The following is a 15,994-nucleotide window of genomic DNA, read 5'->3' on the forward strand; positions in this document are numbered from 1 at the left end:
AGTAAGGTGATGAAACACCCCTTTGACGTGGCCACCCAGAGTTGCAGCCAAACAAGGAAGTATAAAGTGGTGGTGAGGCCACTCGCACGTAAACATAAAGTGGAGGTGGTGAGTGTATAAATCTGTTTAAATCAAAGGGTGGCGTCATATATTTTTTTTAATAAAAAAACAATAAATCGTTGTATGAATTATAAATAAATGAATATAGGAAAAATCTCTATTTTTAATATTAATTATGAAATTTTTAAAAATTATGATTTTATTAATATTTTTATCATTTCTTCTAAACCAAGAGGTCTAAAGTTAACGGAAATAGTAAATAAGGTAGGAGGAAATAATTTCTTAATTAACTATGGATTAAAAGAGATTATCTAAGGACCAATTCGTGAAATCATAAATATAATTCACGGATCAATTTATTTTTTTTTCATTTTTGTTATTCACACCTCGTACTATAAGAATTAAAACTTACCTATATTTGATTTATGGATCTATTTATTTATTTATTTTATTTTTTGATAGAAGATCCATTTATAATTTAGACCAAGTCAATCATGATAAAAATTTTAAAAAGTATTTGTAATTTGTTTTTTTATAGTAAATAGTAAAAATATCCTAATTTAAAAAAAAAAAAATTCGTTTTCATTCCATGTCAACATCCACACTAACTAACTCACAGAAAAGAAGGGGAAACAAGCGCGAAAGGATACGTTTGTGATTTTAGACCAACCGTAAGGACGTTTTGGGTCTTCCACTAAAGCGATTGGCAATTTGTGAGGACAAGGTAAGGGTACTACAGACATTTACATATATATAAAAAATAATGTTAAAAAAATGTCAAGGGTAAATTGGTCACTTCACTTAGCAAATGAAGCACTTAAAAATGGCGGACGTCTGCCTCATTTGATCGCTTACTTGTACTAAAGCCAAACGGAAACAAAATCCACAGCGGAGAAAATGGCAGAGAGTATTCAGTTGTAATTGCCATCCATTCCAATTATAACTAAAAACGAACAATTGCGCAATTGAAAAAGGAGTAAAAAAAACGTATCTTCCACTTCTGGCGGGAAACTTCAACGGTAATTTATATCTGAGCATATTGCTGTACTAGCTTAGTACATCCATGGCGGACCCGTCACATGGCCCTGCGAATTTCTGGACTCAAGCTGATGCTTTGCTTAGGAAGAACTTAACTTATCAGGTTCTCCTTCTCTCTCATTCTCTCCACGCGTATATACTTGTTTATGTCGTTTATTTCCGCTTCTAATGTCGGTTCTCTGGCTGTAAATCCGGAGACTTTATTATAATACCTCACTTTGGTAGTTGATCAAGGATTTGTTCGTTTTTTTTTCTTGTTTTTTACTTTTCCTTTTTTTTTTAAGTTGTTAGTCAAATTCTTTGGTCAGTAGCTCCAATAATTAATGGGGCAGAGTTTTGATTTGAATGTGCCCATCCCTTGAGCTTGGTTGTTGTATTGGATTATTATGATTTTAGAGTTGGAATAATCAATTTGCTTATTCCTTATATTTACTGCAAATTATCCTTTCCTTTTAGTTTTTAATTAATTTCAATTTCATTGAGGCTTTATTCATATTATGAAATTCTGTGACATAAGAATATTAAACTTCTTTATCTTTTTCCTTTTCTTTTTATACTTTTTTCCCCAGAAACGAAATGTTAAGACAAATTGCAGGCTCATTATGTTTCCATTTGTCCTCTGCCTACTACTTGTTATCACTCAACGTTTGGTTGACCATGAATTCAACAAGGCTAGTAGGACTTGCGGATGTGCTAATGTTGATACAAATGGAGATGGAGTACCCGAGAAAGTTTGTGGTTTACAATACTCGACTTTGGATCAAGTAGCCACTTGTCCCATACCAAACCCCCCACAATGGCCTCCCCTATTACAAATTCCAGCTCCCCAGTATCGTGCAGTCAGATCTGATGTTATCCCAATGATGGACTTGCCAGATGAGTCATGCAGGCAGACAGGGTCCTGTCCTGTAACTGTACTTTTCACTGGAAAAAATCAATCACTTGGAGAAAGTATATTTCTTTCTTTGTCTCAACATCAGTGCGTGCGTGCATGTGTGCGTGTGTGTTTTTTTTTTGCACTCTTTCTTGCTTCCCTGCATGATTCTGTTTCCCATTTTCATTTTGTGTGCATCTTACTTTTAGTTCTCCAGTTCTGCTTTTTCAGACCTGCTGGGAAATTGAAAATGAAAAGGTCAGTTTTATGTTAAACTTAATTGTGAATTTTTGCTTTTCTATACAGTTTGGGCTGCGAATATGTTCCCAAATTCTTTCACTCTGAATCCTTCAAACTTTGTGGATAGTTTAGCCAACAATGTATTCGTAAGTTGTTTGTCTCTCTCTTTGCATTTTGTTCCACTTAGCATTCAGCTTCACTTTTATAAATAATTTTTTTGAAAGTAGGTTGTTCTCTAGTTTGACTTCTCAAAATGCTTCAGGGTTCAGATACAGAGCCAAAACGAGACAATTTTCTTGAACCAGTTTTCATTGAGGATTCTCCTCTCTATTATGTTCAGAGTCAATGCACTTCAAACTCAACATTCTCTATTTCTGTTCAGTCAGTCATTGAATTTCAAAAAGGTAGAAGTTTATTACCTTACTAGTAAAATTTGCGTAGTTTCTGCAGTAAACTTATCATGCAAATTATATTATTGGAGGCAAACATTACTGGCTTGGTTGTGCTACTTAATCTACAAGGTGCAATGGCATTGCTTGCCTTCTTTACTTTTTTGAAGTCATACAAGCTGTGACTTATTGGCTGGATTAAGAATCCGCATCTGCAGCATAATAACTATTGTGTAGCTGGCTCATTTTTCCATCCCTTTTAGTTCTCCAATCATGTAACATTTTGTTTTTCATTTTATTTTTCATTTCTTGTCTTAAATACAGAGGCAGCATGTGTTCAAGATCTACACTTATGGCGCAATAGTTCTTCTGAGGTAAATGAGCAGCTATACAAAGGATACCGCAGAGGGAATTCGGAAAGAAAGATCAATGAGATACTTGCAGGTTGCTCTTCCTGATTCTGATGCAATTATTTTGTGTGAATGTATGTATGAGGGTTTCTAACAAATTTAATCTTTTGCAGCCTATGATTTCTTAAACTCTAATGATAGTATTTTTAATGTGAGCATATGGTACAATTCAACCTACAAGGATGGTGATATTGAAGGTCAATTTAACTTTCTGCGGGTTCCGCGATCAGTTAATCTTGTACGTATTTTGAATTTGCATACATAATGGGTAAAGAGTTTTCTAGTTTTCATATTTGTTATTCTTTTTTGGGTCCTTGAGAACTGTGGCACTGGGAGCTTTTATATGTCCAAAAGTTCTGCAAGATTAATAGACCAAAAGGAAAAACATTGCAAGTTGCTATCTATTGGGTGCCTGACACTCTTTTGCATTCTGGAGTAGGCTAGTTTCCTTAGCAGTCTTTCTTGAGTAGATTGCTTTTTCTTTTCCTTCTGATTGCTTCATTATGTTTTACTTTTCTATTTCAGTATTCTGCACTGACTTATTGTAGACTCTTGATTGCTTATTGGATTGTATGTTTAAATTCATGAACCTTGCTTCATATTTGTTTCTGTAGAATTGTGTATCATAAGATCGGGTAAAATGCGAATTCGAAGAGTTTCAATAATAATTCATGAAGGATTATCATTATTATAACGAAAGATTCTTATATTTCTGTGTTCCTCTTTTTTTTTTTTTTTTTTTAACTTATTGTACTTGCCTTCCATCATTCAAATTAAACTGTAATCTAACCTAAGATTTGTTATTTTGTTTACAGGTATCAAATGCATACCTTCAGTTTTTGCAAGGACCTGGTACGAAAATGCTATTTGAGTTTGTCAAAGAAATGCCTAAAGCAGCCAGCAGGATCAATGTGGATCTTGCATCTCTTCTTGGGACACTCTTCTTTACATGGGTTATTCTGCAGCTTTTCCCTGTAAGCATGTCAATTTCTGTTCATTAGCATTGGAAGGGTCAATACCACAAGGATTGTTACATGTGATCACAACAAATCTTTTGTTGCAAAATTAACACAAGTTTCTTTTGTTTAACTACTGAATTTTCATTTTAAGGTTTTCCTGTCTATTGTAGGGCTGGACAAACAGTTTGGTTAACCGAAAACTGAACCAAACCGGTTTTGGTTCAGTTCAATGTTTTTCTACCCGATTTTATTTTCAGTTGATTGAGGAAAAACTGAAATTTTTTCAGTTCAGTTCGGTTTGAAGAATCTGAAAAACCAAAGGAAAACTGATCAAAGACGAGCAAATTGAACCAAGCCAATTTGGTTCGGTTCATAATGAATTTTGGTTTGGTTTGATTTCTTTCAATGAAAATTCAGTAAATTTGGTTTGGTGGTTCAGTTTGAACCAAACCAGCCAAATGTCCAATCCCAGTCCTTTGAGCTGAAACCCGAGAGGGAACATAAATTGTATCCAGTTGGATGTGTTCCGCAATTGGACATCTATTTGGTCATAGTTTGCAATTGTTCCACTGATGATAGCTGCATGACCTGTATTCCAGCTAACGATGTTTAGAAAAGAAAAGTTAATTTGGAGCTGCATTTTACAAATTTTATTTGAAACTTAATGGTTTGAGTGTGTCCTTATTCTTTATTTCATCCTTGATGCTAATTTCCACTAACTTGTAATATTTTTCAAGTTCTGCAATCTCTATGTTTTTTCTTTTATGTAGGTGGTGCTATCATCATTAGTATACGAGAAACAGCAAAAATTGAGGATTATGATGAAAATGCATGGACTTGGTGATGGGCCTTATTGGATGATTTCTTATTCATATTTTCTTTCCATTTCTTTCATGTATATGTTGGTTTTCGTGGTATTTGGCTCAGTTATAGGTAATCGTCCCACTTATATGCTTTCTTTGTTGCTTTTGCTTTAAGTTACTAACAAATTTAAATTGCAGGATTGAAATTCTTCACACTGAATGACTACAGCATTCAATTTGTCTTTTTCTTTATATATATTAACTTGCAAATCTCCTTGGCCTTTCTCCTTGCTGCATTCTTTTCAAATGTTAAGACTGCTACAGGTTTGCTGCTAGCTATTAAATTTTCTTTTCTATTCAATATTTATATTTCAAAATATTAGTCGGTTTCTTACCTTTTATGGTTGGACTTTGATGGTTACAGTTGTGGGCTACATATGCGTCTTTGGAACTGGGCTCTTAGGTGGCTTCCTTTTCCAAAACTTTGTTGAAGACTCATCATTCCCGAGTAAGTAGGACTAGGACATTTATTGGAGTTATGCAATTTATACTTTTTAGGATTTTTTTTTTATTTATTGGAGTTATGCAATTTATACTTTTTAGGATTTTTTTTTCTTTCTCCATTTTCTTATTTTTCTACTGCTAATTTTTTAAGATAACTGATGGCATGCATGCGAATCATGGTATATGTTTGGATTTATGCCACTTGATCAGAGCAGTAACTAATTATCCAGCTCTTTAACAAATTTTTTGGAGGGTTCAAATGAGTTTGATTGAATTTAAGAAATCTATGATAATCAAGTCAATTCCATGATTATAAGTTCATCCATACCGGACCAGACTGGAATAGGCTTATAAACATTCTCATTATGAGAAAGAAGGGGTTATTCGAGCGTATCTACTGTATCATTGGCTTGCATAATTTTCCAACATTTTTGCTTTAGATTGCCAGTTTCAATGTTTCTGTAGGGTATGTATGCATTATTTTTTCACCAGATGTAACCATCTTGATTTTACTCTTTGTTGCAGGAGGATGGATCATTTTGATGGAGTTATATCCTGGTTTCTCTCTGGTTCGAGGTTTATACGAGTTTTCACTATATTCTTTCACAGGGAATGCAATGGGGACTGACGGGATGCACTGGGAAAATTTGAGTGATAGCAAAAACGGAATGAGAGAGGTCTTGATTATCATGCTTGTTGAGTGGTTAGTCATACTTTTTTTTGCATACTATATGGATCAAGTTGCATCATCTGGAAGTGGGAAAAGTTTTCTCTTTTTCATTGAAAAGTTCGGGAAGAAACATCCATCTTCTCTTCGGAAGCCTAGTTTGCGAAGGCAGGAATCGAAAGTTTTTGTTGATATGGATAAACCTGATGTCATTCAGGAGGTAACATTTTTCTTATATCTGGTTTCATTATTAACTATGCGCTTGTATATATGTTATCAGGCTATTAACAATACTTCCATAAGTTCTTTTGCATTCATAATTTTTTTTCTTACAGTACTGGATGCTTAACTTTTTTTTCTGTTTCAGTTTTGAAATGCATAATGATTAATGTGGTTGCATCAGTAATTGTATACCAAACTACTTTGATTCTATCTCTGCCTTTAATCGCAACAGAGCTGTAGCATTAATCTTACTTCTGACTTTTTCAAAATTTACTATTTTTTTTCTTTCTTTTTTTCAAGAAAATTTTGCCACCAGTTCTGCAGTGTCAGTCATATTTAAATGTTAATCTGACAATATATTTATTAAAAACTATACTTTTTTTTCTAAACAGAGGGAGAAGGTCGAGCAGTTATTGCTGGAGCCAAGCACAAGTCATGCAATCATCTGTGACAACCTGAAAAAAGTGTACCCTGGAAGGGATGGAAACCCTGCGAAACTGGCCGTGAGAGGATTATCTCTTGCATTGTCTCCAGGGGAGTGTTTTGGTATGCTCGGTCCTAATGGTGCTGGGAAGACCTCTTTCATTAGTATGGTGGGTATAAAGTTCTTTTTGGTTTTCTAGCATCTAAATTATACCAGTTCCCTAATAGCAAAAATGTCTCGCTAGTTTTTTTAGAAGTATGGATTACTGTGGAACTGGTTAGGACAGGCCAAAATATGATAGGTTTTCCAATATTTTATACTTTCTTGTTCTGTACTGGAACTGACAAATGTTCAAGAGATGGTACTAAGCGTCACTTTGTAAATTGTTGATCTCGCAAAAGAAGAATTTCGGGGTGAGTGACCTGGGTTACGGTCACTCTTTCCAAGCCTTTTTTCACATAAAGTGGACACAGATATTTACATTTGACCTCTCCTTTGTACTTCACGTTGCTTCTCCATAGTCCTGAGTTTCTATCCGACTGATGCAGATATAATTTTCGGCTTGATAATTTTCTTTCAAAATTAGATTCATTAATTTTAAAATGCTTGTATAACATTTGTTCTTTTGTTCTGCTGTTCAGATGATTGGGCTCACTAAGCCAACCTCGGGAACAGCATGTGTTCAGGGTTTGGACATACAGACTCATATGGAATGGATTTATACCAGTATGGGTGTATGCCCTCAGCACGAGTAAGCTAAAATCCTTGTTAAAATCTTCAGACAATTCATTTTCACCCTGAACTTCAAAACCGGCCGATTTGTAATATATTTTCGGTGCTTCTTGACAAATTTTAGCCTGCTCTGGGAAACTTTGACGGCAAGGGAGCACTTACTGTTTTATGGAAGACTTAAGAACCTAAAAGGTTCTGCCTTGAAACAAGTAAGGCATTTCCTTTTTGCTCTTAGATTTTGATTTAAAAGCAGTGCTTTCTTTAACCAATTAGTAGCTGCAAGAGACCAACAGGATTTCAATTGGAAAATTGGGAAGTTTATAGTCCTTGTGCTTCCTCCTAATCTCAAAGCATAAAAATTGCTCTGGTATATATGAATTGTACAAAAGTTATGCAGAAAATCTGATAGGCAAGGTTAGAAATTTTGACATACAAAGAAGCTAAAGCACACATGGATGCCTGGATAGACAGAGATGAAGCAGAAGGCCATAACTAGATTCTAGACAAACATAGGATGCAATTTTAAGGAAATCTATGGATCGTATGGGTGAATTGTGCAATATATTAACTTTGGGTTGGAGAGAGAGAATGATATAATCAGCACTGAGGTTGATCATACTCATACTCACACTGCTGACTAGCTAAGCTAAGGGGATCGGATCTTTGAGTTTCACTTTTCTGTTCACATTCTGCTTGCTATAGGCTGTAGAAGAATCTCTCAGGAGTGTCAACTTGTGTAATGGTGGGGTTGCTGACAAACAAGCTGGGAAATATAGTGGAGGCATGAAAAGGAGGCTTAGTGTTGCAATATCATTGATTGGGGAACCTAAGGTAAGTTGCAATCTCTTTTAAAAATTCTTTTCCACTAGAATCCTTTGGCTTTGGATAACAAAATTCCTTAATGCATCTTATGCCACAATAACTGCAAATTTGCAAGGTTGTCTACATGGATGAACCCAGTACTGGATTAGATCCAGCTTCGAGAAGCAATTTGTGGAATGTAGTGAAGCATGCAAAGCAACACTCGGCAATTATTCTCACCAGTACTCATTCTTTCCCAATCTCAAGTTTTGGTACTCTGTTAGTGGCAGAAAGAATTTCGGCCCTTGTCATTAATTATATTTGTTTCATGTTTTCCAGCACATTCAATGGAAGAGGCAGAGGCCTTGTGTGATCGATTAGGGATTTTTGTTGATGGCAGCTTGCGGTGCATAGGAAATCCAAAAGAGGTAAGTAATAAGTTAATGTTGAAGTAATGTTTTTACTTAGTAATTCTGTTTACTATTTGTATATGGATTGCCACAATGGGCATGTTTTTCACTTCTTTAAATTCTTTATTATTAAACTTCATTCCCTTATTTTGTTAAATCTGAATTCTTTTTCCTTTTACATAAGATATGAAAAAGTAAGTTGCTTGAGTTACTTACTGGTATATCGCAAGGACGGTGCAAAGATAGCAGCGTGCTATAAGCTAAATGGCAAAGTACCTATATATTCCATTTGTTTCCAATTTGTGGTTCTGGTGCTGTTTACATAAGCTTTTATATGTAAACACACATGCATGCATTGTGCACATATGACATGTTTTCCTCTGCCCTCGTTTTTTCACTATGTATTGTTTTCCATATTCAAACTAATTTCCAGAAACTTAATATAAGATTCTCTTTGGAGTCAAACTAAATTCTGTTTTAACTTTTATGACATTCGTTAGTCCATGGCATGAACTGCCTTCTTCTGTTCGATGCTGACTAAAACTTGAGCAACCCAAGTGCCTTCGGGTGTCTTATTACAATTTTCTGTTTATGAACAGCTGAAAGGTAGATATGGTGGTTCTTATGTGTTCACAATGACAACATCTTCGGAACACGAGGAAGAGGTGGTGAACATGGTGCAGAAACTCTCCCCTAATGCCGAAAGGACATATCACACTTCTGGAACACAGAAGTTTGAGATTGCAAAACATGAAGTCAAAATTGCAGAGGTATTTCATGCAGTTGAGATTGCAAAAAGCAGATTCCCAGTTTTCGCTTGGGGTCTCTCCGATACCACGTTAGAGGATGTCTTCATCAAGGTTGCTCATGGAGCCTAGCCATTCAGCATTACTTTCATGGAGGTATCTGAAACGCTTGCGCCTTCTGTAAATTTCAATAGGTCATTTACAATACATTCAATAGAGTTTTATGTAAGTACCAGAATAATTTTTTCTTTATCTTATATGAATATGTTTGTTGTATATATCTAATGACTGTAGATACTGTATTTTTCTTTTTTTAATTACCATTGAAGTTGATATCAGTTTCAGTGTAAATCCTTTTTGACTTAGCTACTTATGGTATCTGGTAGCTGTTGGTAGTTAGTTGGTTTTGACACGTAGGTAATGGCTAATAGTTGTTAATTAACGAATGTTAGTTGATAAAATGTAAAATGACCATAACTATATTATATAAATAAATTATATTTTTTAATAATATTTAATAATTATTTATATTTTAAAATAAGTATAACCAAGATATGTGACATTGATATTAATTACAGGTTTTACAATAAGAGGGTCTTCTCTAAAAAAAAAAAAAGTTCAAATTTATTGATTAGTCAAAAGTCAACTGTTGTGCATGAATAACAATTCAGCAATACTCAGCAGCTCATCAGCAACCATTTACAAGTTACAGCTCAAAATGACAAATTACTGCTTAATCTGAAACTTAACAATTAAATCACAATTGACTCCAACAAAAGTGAAATATATTTATAATTACATCCCTAACAATAACAAATAGTTGAGAAAAATAAAGAGGGAGAGTGATTTCCCCATTTTGGGAATAAAAAAGAAAATAATTATGAAAAGAAAATATGTATCGAAATATTAGAGATATGTAATCTCTCTAAATATTCATATATAATATCTAGTAGTACCCTTCCTTATTATACGTCTACAAATATAGAATAATAAAATTAAATTGTAAATTTATAGCTTCCAACATAAGGAAAAATATAACTATTTTTCTCCCATCCAAAAAAGAAAAAGGAAAATATCAAGAGAAAAATTTTTTTTTTTTACTATTTTCTCCTTTTATTTTACTAGTGTCAGAACCCACGCGATGCGCGTAGTAATATTAAAAAATGAAATAATTTCTTATAACTTCGATACAAACACAACACGAAAATTAGACAATTGACACTAACACGACATATTTAACCCGCTTAATACTATAAATAAGTTAAATGGGTCGTGTTGACCCATATACAACTTGTGTAACCCGCTTAATATCATAAATAGATTAAGTGGATGTGTTGATCTATATATGATTCACTTAATTTGCTTATAGTATTTTTAACTTTTAACCTATTTAACTCCTATCATATTTGAAAATAAATTTTCGCACGTAAAATGCATAAATTCTTCAAGATTCATAATTAAAATAAAAAAGTAATACAACAATAAAATTTAGATAAGGTTTAGTTGAAGTATTTATATCTAACACTAAAATTACCTCTTTACTCTTAAATAAACGGGTCACTTACTTAACCTGTGTGTCAACCCGGGACACAACACATTTATATTCGTGTTGTAAATGGGTGACTCGTTTATGACACGAATTCATTTAACCTCAACTCCAACCCATTTATTTTGAGTGTTAGGCGAATCGTGTTTGCGTGTCGTGATCCATTTTGACACCCCTAGTATGACTTGTATCAAAAAATGCACACACACTGTTAATATATTTTTCAATAATGATAATAATTTTGAGAATTGAACTAATTATATTGAAATAATAAATTAAGGATTTTTTTATTTTATGTTTATGATTTATTATAAATGATTATTTATTTATTTGAAATATTATTCTATTATACTTATTTTTAATCTCCTATTTTTAAAAAAAGTATCGAATCGCGTACATTCCCGTATCGCGTTATGAAGTGTTTTTTAATTTATTTTTGTATCTTTTTTATTAATAAATAATCAGAAAAAATAAGAAGGGACTACGTTTTTTTTTGGGAAAAATTTTGTTACTTATTTTTTTAATATAAAAGAAAAATAAAATCAATTTTTCTCTACAAATTTATTTTTTAGTTTTTTATTTTTCTTTTAATTTGAAGAGAAAATTATGGGAATTCTTTTCCCTTATATTTCTTTCTTATTCAAAAAAAAAAAAAAGTTTTTACTTATTAATATTAATTTAGTTTTTTTTCCTCCTATATGATATTATCTGAAAATATAATTATTTTTTTCCCTTATAATCCGTACGATGCGTAGGGTAATATTAAAAGATGAAATAATATTTTATAACATTAATAAAAAATAGTAAAATTATATAATAAAATGATAAATTGTATCTTATTGAGATATGTTGAAAAGTTGCGATGGTAAGATATACTGAAAAGTTGCGATGCAAGATATGTTTTTTCAAGTACCATGCGAATTTTTCATAAGATATGAAATAACAAAAGTTATGTATGGTATGACTTACATAAAAAAAGTATACACACTATTAATATATTTTTCAATAATGATAATAATTTTGAGAATTTAACTAATTATATTGAAATAATAAATTAAGTATTTTTTTTTATTTTATGCTTATGATTTATTTATTTGAAATATTAATGTATTACTTCTTTAATGTAGTGTGTCTTAAACATATGGATCTCCTACTTTTTAAAAATTGTCGTATCCCTATATTCCTGTATCTCGTGTCCAATGTCCGTGCAAACTAGCTCCTGGTATATGAGACTACTCCTTACACCAAACTAATCAACCACTATTTTTTTTTTATTACTAATAAGAATGAAGTTTTTTTTTGTTTTTGAATTTGCTTTTGTGTTATTGAAATAAAAAAATTAAGTATTTTTTATTTTATGTTTATGATTTATTATAAATTATTGTTTATTTATTTGAAATATTAATATATTACTTATTTAGTGTACTATATTCTGAATGTATGAATGTCCTATCTTTTTAAAAAATGGTCGTATTCTTTAAAAATTTCAGAGACTTATATTTGGCTTTCTATTATATATATATATATATATATATATATATATATATATATATATATATATATATATATATATATATATATATATATATATATATTTCCCTTCTAATCCAAACATAAAAGGAAATCTAATATCAAGAACAGCAATGATCAATTGTTATAATGACAAAATCAACCCTGAAAATTTGGTTCACATTTATTTTATGATAACGGCCATATTTGGTAAATAAAAAAAAATCTTAACTAGTCAGGTAAAAAATCCAGAACATTAAGCTCGAGTTGACTCACGTACGATGATCAGATAAGTTCTGATTTGGCAATGTAAAATGAAAATTTTTTTCTAATTTCAGCAATAAACTCAACCAATTTAAATAATAATAATAATCTATGAATTAATCTTTTCATTATTTTCTTTCGAGTTTATAGTTATGGAAATTTCAATTAACCTATGACAGACTGTTACTTAGCATTTAAAAAGAAATAAAATCATAACAGAAAAACAGAGTCATAGCTAAAAATAGGTTTTTTTACATACTTTTCAAGTCCTTATCCAAAATTATAATCTTACCAGAATCCTTATCCTTTCAGTTCTCTCCCTATATATATATGCTAAGTTGTGAGTATCTCTGATCATTCGTATCAGTTTAATACCTTCATCAGAAGAAAAAATGGCATGGAGATCTTCTTTTTGTTGTTTTCTTTTGGTGGCTTTGTTGTTTTCTAATAACAATGGCTGTGAAGCAGCAGACTCATCAGAAAATAAAGCTGAAATATATGAATTGAAGAGAGGAAATTTCTCAGTCAAGTTCACTAATTTTGGTGCCACTATGCTTTCTATTGTTCTTCCTGATAAAAATGGTCTACATTTCTCTCTCTCTCTTGGCTTTGTTCTTTATATTATTATTATTATTACATTTTCAGTATTAAAGAATCTTAATTTCTCCTTTCATTTCAGGTAATTATGCTGATATTGTTCTTGGGTTTGAGTCAATTGAAGAATATAAGGCGAGTCTCTTCAAAAAAACATGAAATATCAATTTTGAACCCTTTTCGATTTCCATTGACAAGGTTTATTTTTGCAGAATGATACAACCTACTTTGGAAGTATTGTTGGACGTGTTGCTAATAGAATTGGAAAATCTCAATTTACTTTGAATGGAACTGTTTACAAATTGGTTCCTAACAATGGCAAGAATTCACTCCATGGTAATAATAATTTTACCCTCCATAGTAATTTTCATTTTTCCTCTGCAGATTATATATTTATAATATGTATTTCTTGATTTTGTTATAAGGTGGGCCAAAGGGTTTCAGTGAAGTTCTATGGAAAGTCTATAGTTACAACAAAGATAGCCACATAACCTTCACCTATGACAGCTTTGATGGAGAGGAAGGTATATTCTTAATCTATTTTTTTCTTTCAATCTTCTTTAATTTGTTTTTTTCTTTAATTAATCCATTTTTAATTCTTGCAGGTTATCCTGGTGATCTTTCAGTATCAGTGACATATTTTGTAATTGGAACAAATAAAATAGCAGTAAAAATGGTAGCTAAGCCACTTAACAAGGCTACTCCAGTAAACCTAGCCTTACATACATACTTTAACCTAGCTGGACACAACAGTGGAGACATTTTGTCTCACAAAATCCAACTCTTTGCCCCTGAAATCACTCCAGTTGACAGTGAACTAATTCCGACAGGAAAAATCACTCCTGTAAAAGGCACACCCTTCGATTTCCTAGAACCCCGCGAAATCGGAAGCAGGATCAAAGAAGTGCCTGGATATGACATTAACTATGTTTTAGAGGATTTGAAATCAGGTCACCTGAAAAGAGCAGCAATTGTTAAAGAAGATGTTTCAGGTAGAAAACTGGAGCTGTGGACTAATCAACCTGGAGTTCAGTTTTATACAAGTAACATGCTACATGATGTTAAGGGTAAAGACGGATTTATTTATCAAAAATTTGCAGGATTTTGCTTGGAGACTCAAGGGTTTCCTGATTCTGTTAATCATCCTAATTTTCCTTCTCAGATTGTTAATCCAGGAGAGACTTATATGCATATTATGGTTTATAGGTTTACAGCTAGTTAGTATAGAGTTTTCTTCAGGAACTGACAAATGTTTTTGATTATTAATTAGCTTTTGTCTTTTCAGCCTGTAGCTAATGAATAACAATTCAAGATTTTTTATGCACTTTAGAAAGTTTTACTTGAGTATATATTTTCTTTTATTAATATGTTAGGATTTTATAAATAACCTCCTTCTGAAAATCAAACATAGAACAAATCTATAAAAATTAATTTTGAATTGACTATCTAGTGAAAATTCAAAAATTAAAAATTTATCCTCTCATTAAATATTTAAAATAAGATTTATAATTTTATCTTCTAATACTCAAAAACATATATCAAATATACTTGCTTTTCTTGAATAAAAATATAATGTACCAAAATCTTGTTGAGGAATCCTTATCATACCAACTGCATATTAACTACTATAACTGATGTAAAATTGTGATCACCAAACGGTAGATATCAGTACCAAACCAACATGATTTTAAAAAAAAAAAAAAAAAAAAAAAAAAAAAAAAAAAAAAGAGATTTAAAAAATGTTTTGGTTCAGTTAATTTATGTAATTTGTTCGTAACAATTGATAGAACTTTATATAAATATAAATATATATATATATATATATATATATGAACTTTATTAATCCAATAAAAATAATAGATTCACCTTGAAAATTAAAAGGAGTAAAAAAGTTGATTTATTATTCTATTACAAAGTACAATCCAAAACCAAAAACAAACACCACAATTAATCAAAACTGGGTAACTGAAATCTGCAAAGTGGGCAAGTATTACTTTTCTGCAACCAATTTGCAATGCAACTTTCATGATACACATGCAAACAAGGCATTTTAGTACCTTCCATCCCAATACATAAATCTTCCAAGCAAATTATACATTGCTCCCAAAAATCTTTATCTTCTTCCATAACTTTCACCTTCTCCAACGCCTGAATAGCATACTTACTTGCCCCAAGAAACCTCGAATCCTGTGAGTCGAAGTACTCGGACTCCATTACAGGATCATCATGATCATTGGCAACTGAATCTATAACAGTTTTAACCTCCACAACCATAGAAGTAGCACTTTTTTTTCCCTCAATGCCTATGCTTTGTTGTGCACATTCTGATATTTTATGTATCATCATGGGATGAACATACAAGGGTATGTCCATAGCTGTAAGAATACTTACTATTATAGACCAGAAAGTTGTTTGATGTGTTAGACACTTCCTTTTCACTAGAAATTGCTTGAAGATTGTAGGTGAAGCAATATAACGTTCTTCGTTTAAATCGAATGGTATAATCTGAGAAAATATTTGGATTAAGAACTCTTCTTGATCTGGGGATGCATCCATGTGTTCATCTTCAATCAGCCAAGCGTTGCATTGATATGATATTCCATTGATTGGCATATTCTTGAAATTAATTAACAAGAACAAGAAAGAAGATAAGAGTTTCTAGAGAGAGTTCTTTTTTTCTTTGATTTAATGTTCAGAGAAGAACAAGCTAAAATATTTATATGTATGAAAGAGGGCATTAAATTAAACTAATGGGATCTGGATTTGTAAGTACAATCATAATTATTAGTAAAGGAGTGACTT

At 31.9% G+C, this 15,994-nt stretch overlaps 3 protein-coding genes across 3 annotated transcripts; 2 read left to right on the plus strand and 1 right to left on the minus strand.

The window, feature by feature from the left end:
* Nucleotides 1–906: 906 nt before the first annotated feature.
* LOC105640510 (ABC transporter A family member 7) lies at nt 907–9,617 on the plus strand. The gene is made up of 18 exons (XM_012224844.4): nt 907–1,201; nt 1,668–2,049; nt 2,279–2,358; nt 2,475–2,616; nt 2,926–3,045; nt 3,125–3,249; nt 3,827–3,985; nt 4,741–4,903; nt 4,972–5,097; nt 5,198–5,281; nt 5,803–6,164; nt 6,559–6,759; nt 7,232–7,341; nt 7,447–7,531; nt 8,025–8,153; nt 8,260–8,365; nt 8,463–8,551; nt 9,133–9,617. The coding sequence occupies exons 1-18, from the start codon at nt 1,124–1,126 to the stop codon at nt 9,409–9,411; spliced, it is 2,820 nt and encodes a 939-aa protein (XP_012080234.1). The 5' UTR covers nt 907–1,123; the 3' UTR covers nt 9,412–9,617.
* A 3,335-nt stretch (nt 9,618–12,952) lies between these two features.
* On the plus strand, nt 12,953–14,516 carry LOC149492968 (Galactose mutarotase-like superfamily protein). The gene is made up of 5 exons (XM_089726647.1): nt 12,953–13,180; nt 13,278–13,327; nt 13,405–13,528; nt 13,618–13,716; nt 13,798–14,516. The coding sequence occupies exons 1-5, from the start codon at nt 12,991–12,993 to the stop codon at nt 14,412–14,414; spliced, it is 1,080 nt and encodes a 359-aa protein (XP_089582773.1). The 5' UTR covers nt 12,953–12,990; the 3' UTR covers nt 14,415–14,516.
* A 623-nt stretch (nt 14,517–15,139) lies between these two features.
* Nucleotides 15,140–15,565, minus strand: LOC149492969 (E3 ubiquitin-protein ligase RING1-like). Its single transcript, XM_089726828.1, has one exon. It carries the CDS (start codon nt 15,563–15,565, stop codon nt 15,140–15,142), a length of 426 nt encoding a protein of 141 aa, XP_089582954.1.
* Between the last annotated feature and the right edge of the window lie 429 nt (nt 15,566–15,994).

The sequence above is a fragment of the Jatropha curcas genome, chromosome 10 (genome assembly GCF_041381405.1).
Source record: "Jatropha curcas cultivar XTBG-Jc1 chromosome 10, XTBG_Jcur_1.0, whole genome shotgun sequence".
Lineage (NCBI taxonomy): Eukaryota > Viridiplantae > Streptophyta > Magnoliopsida > Malpighiales > Euphorbiaceae > Jatropha > Jatropha curcas.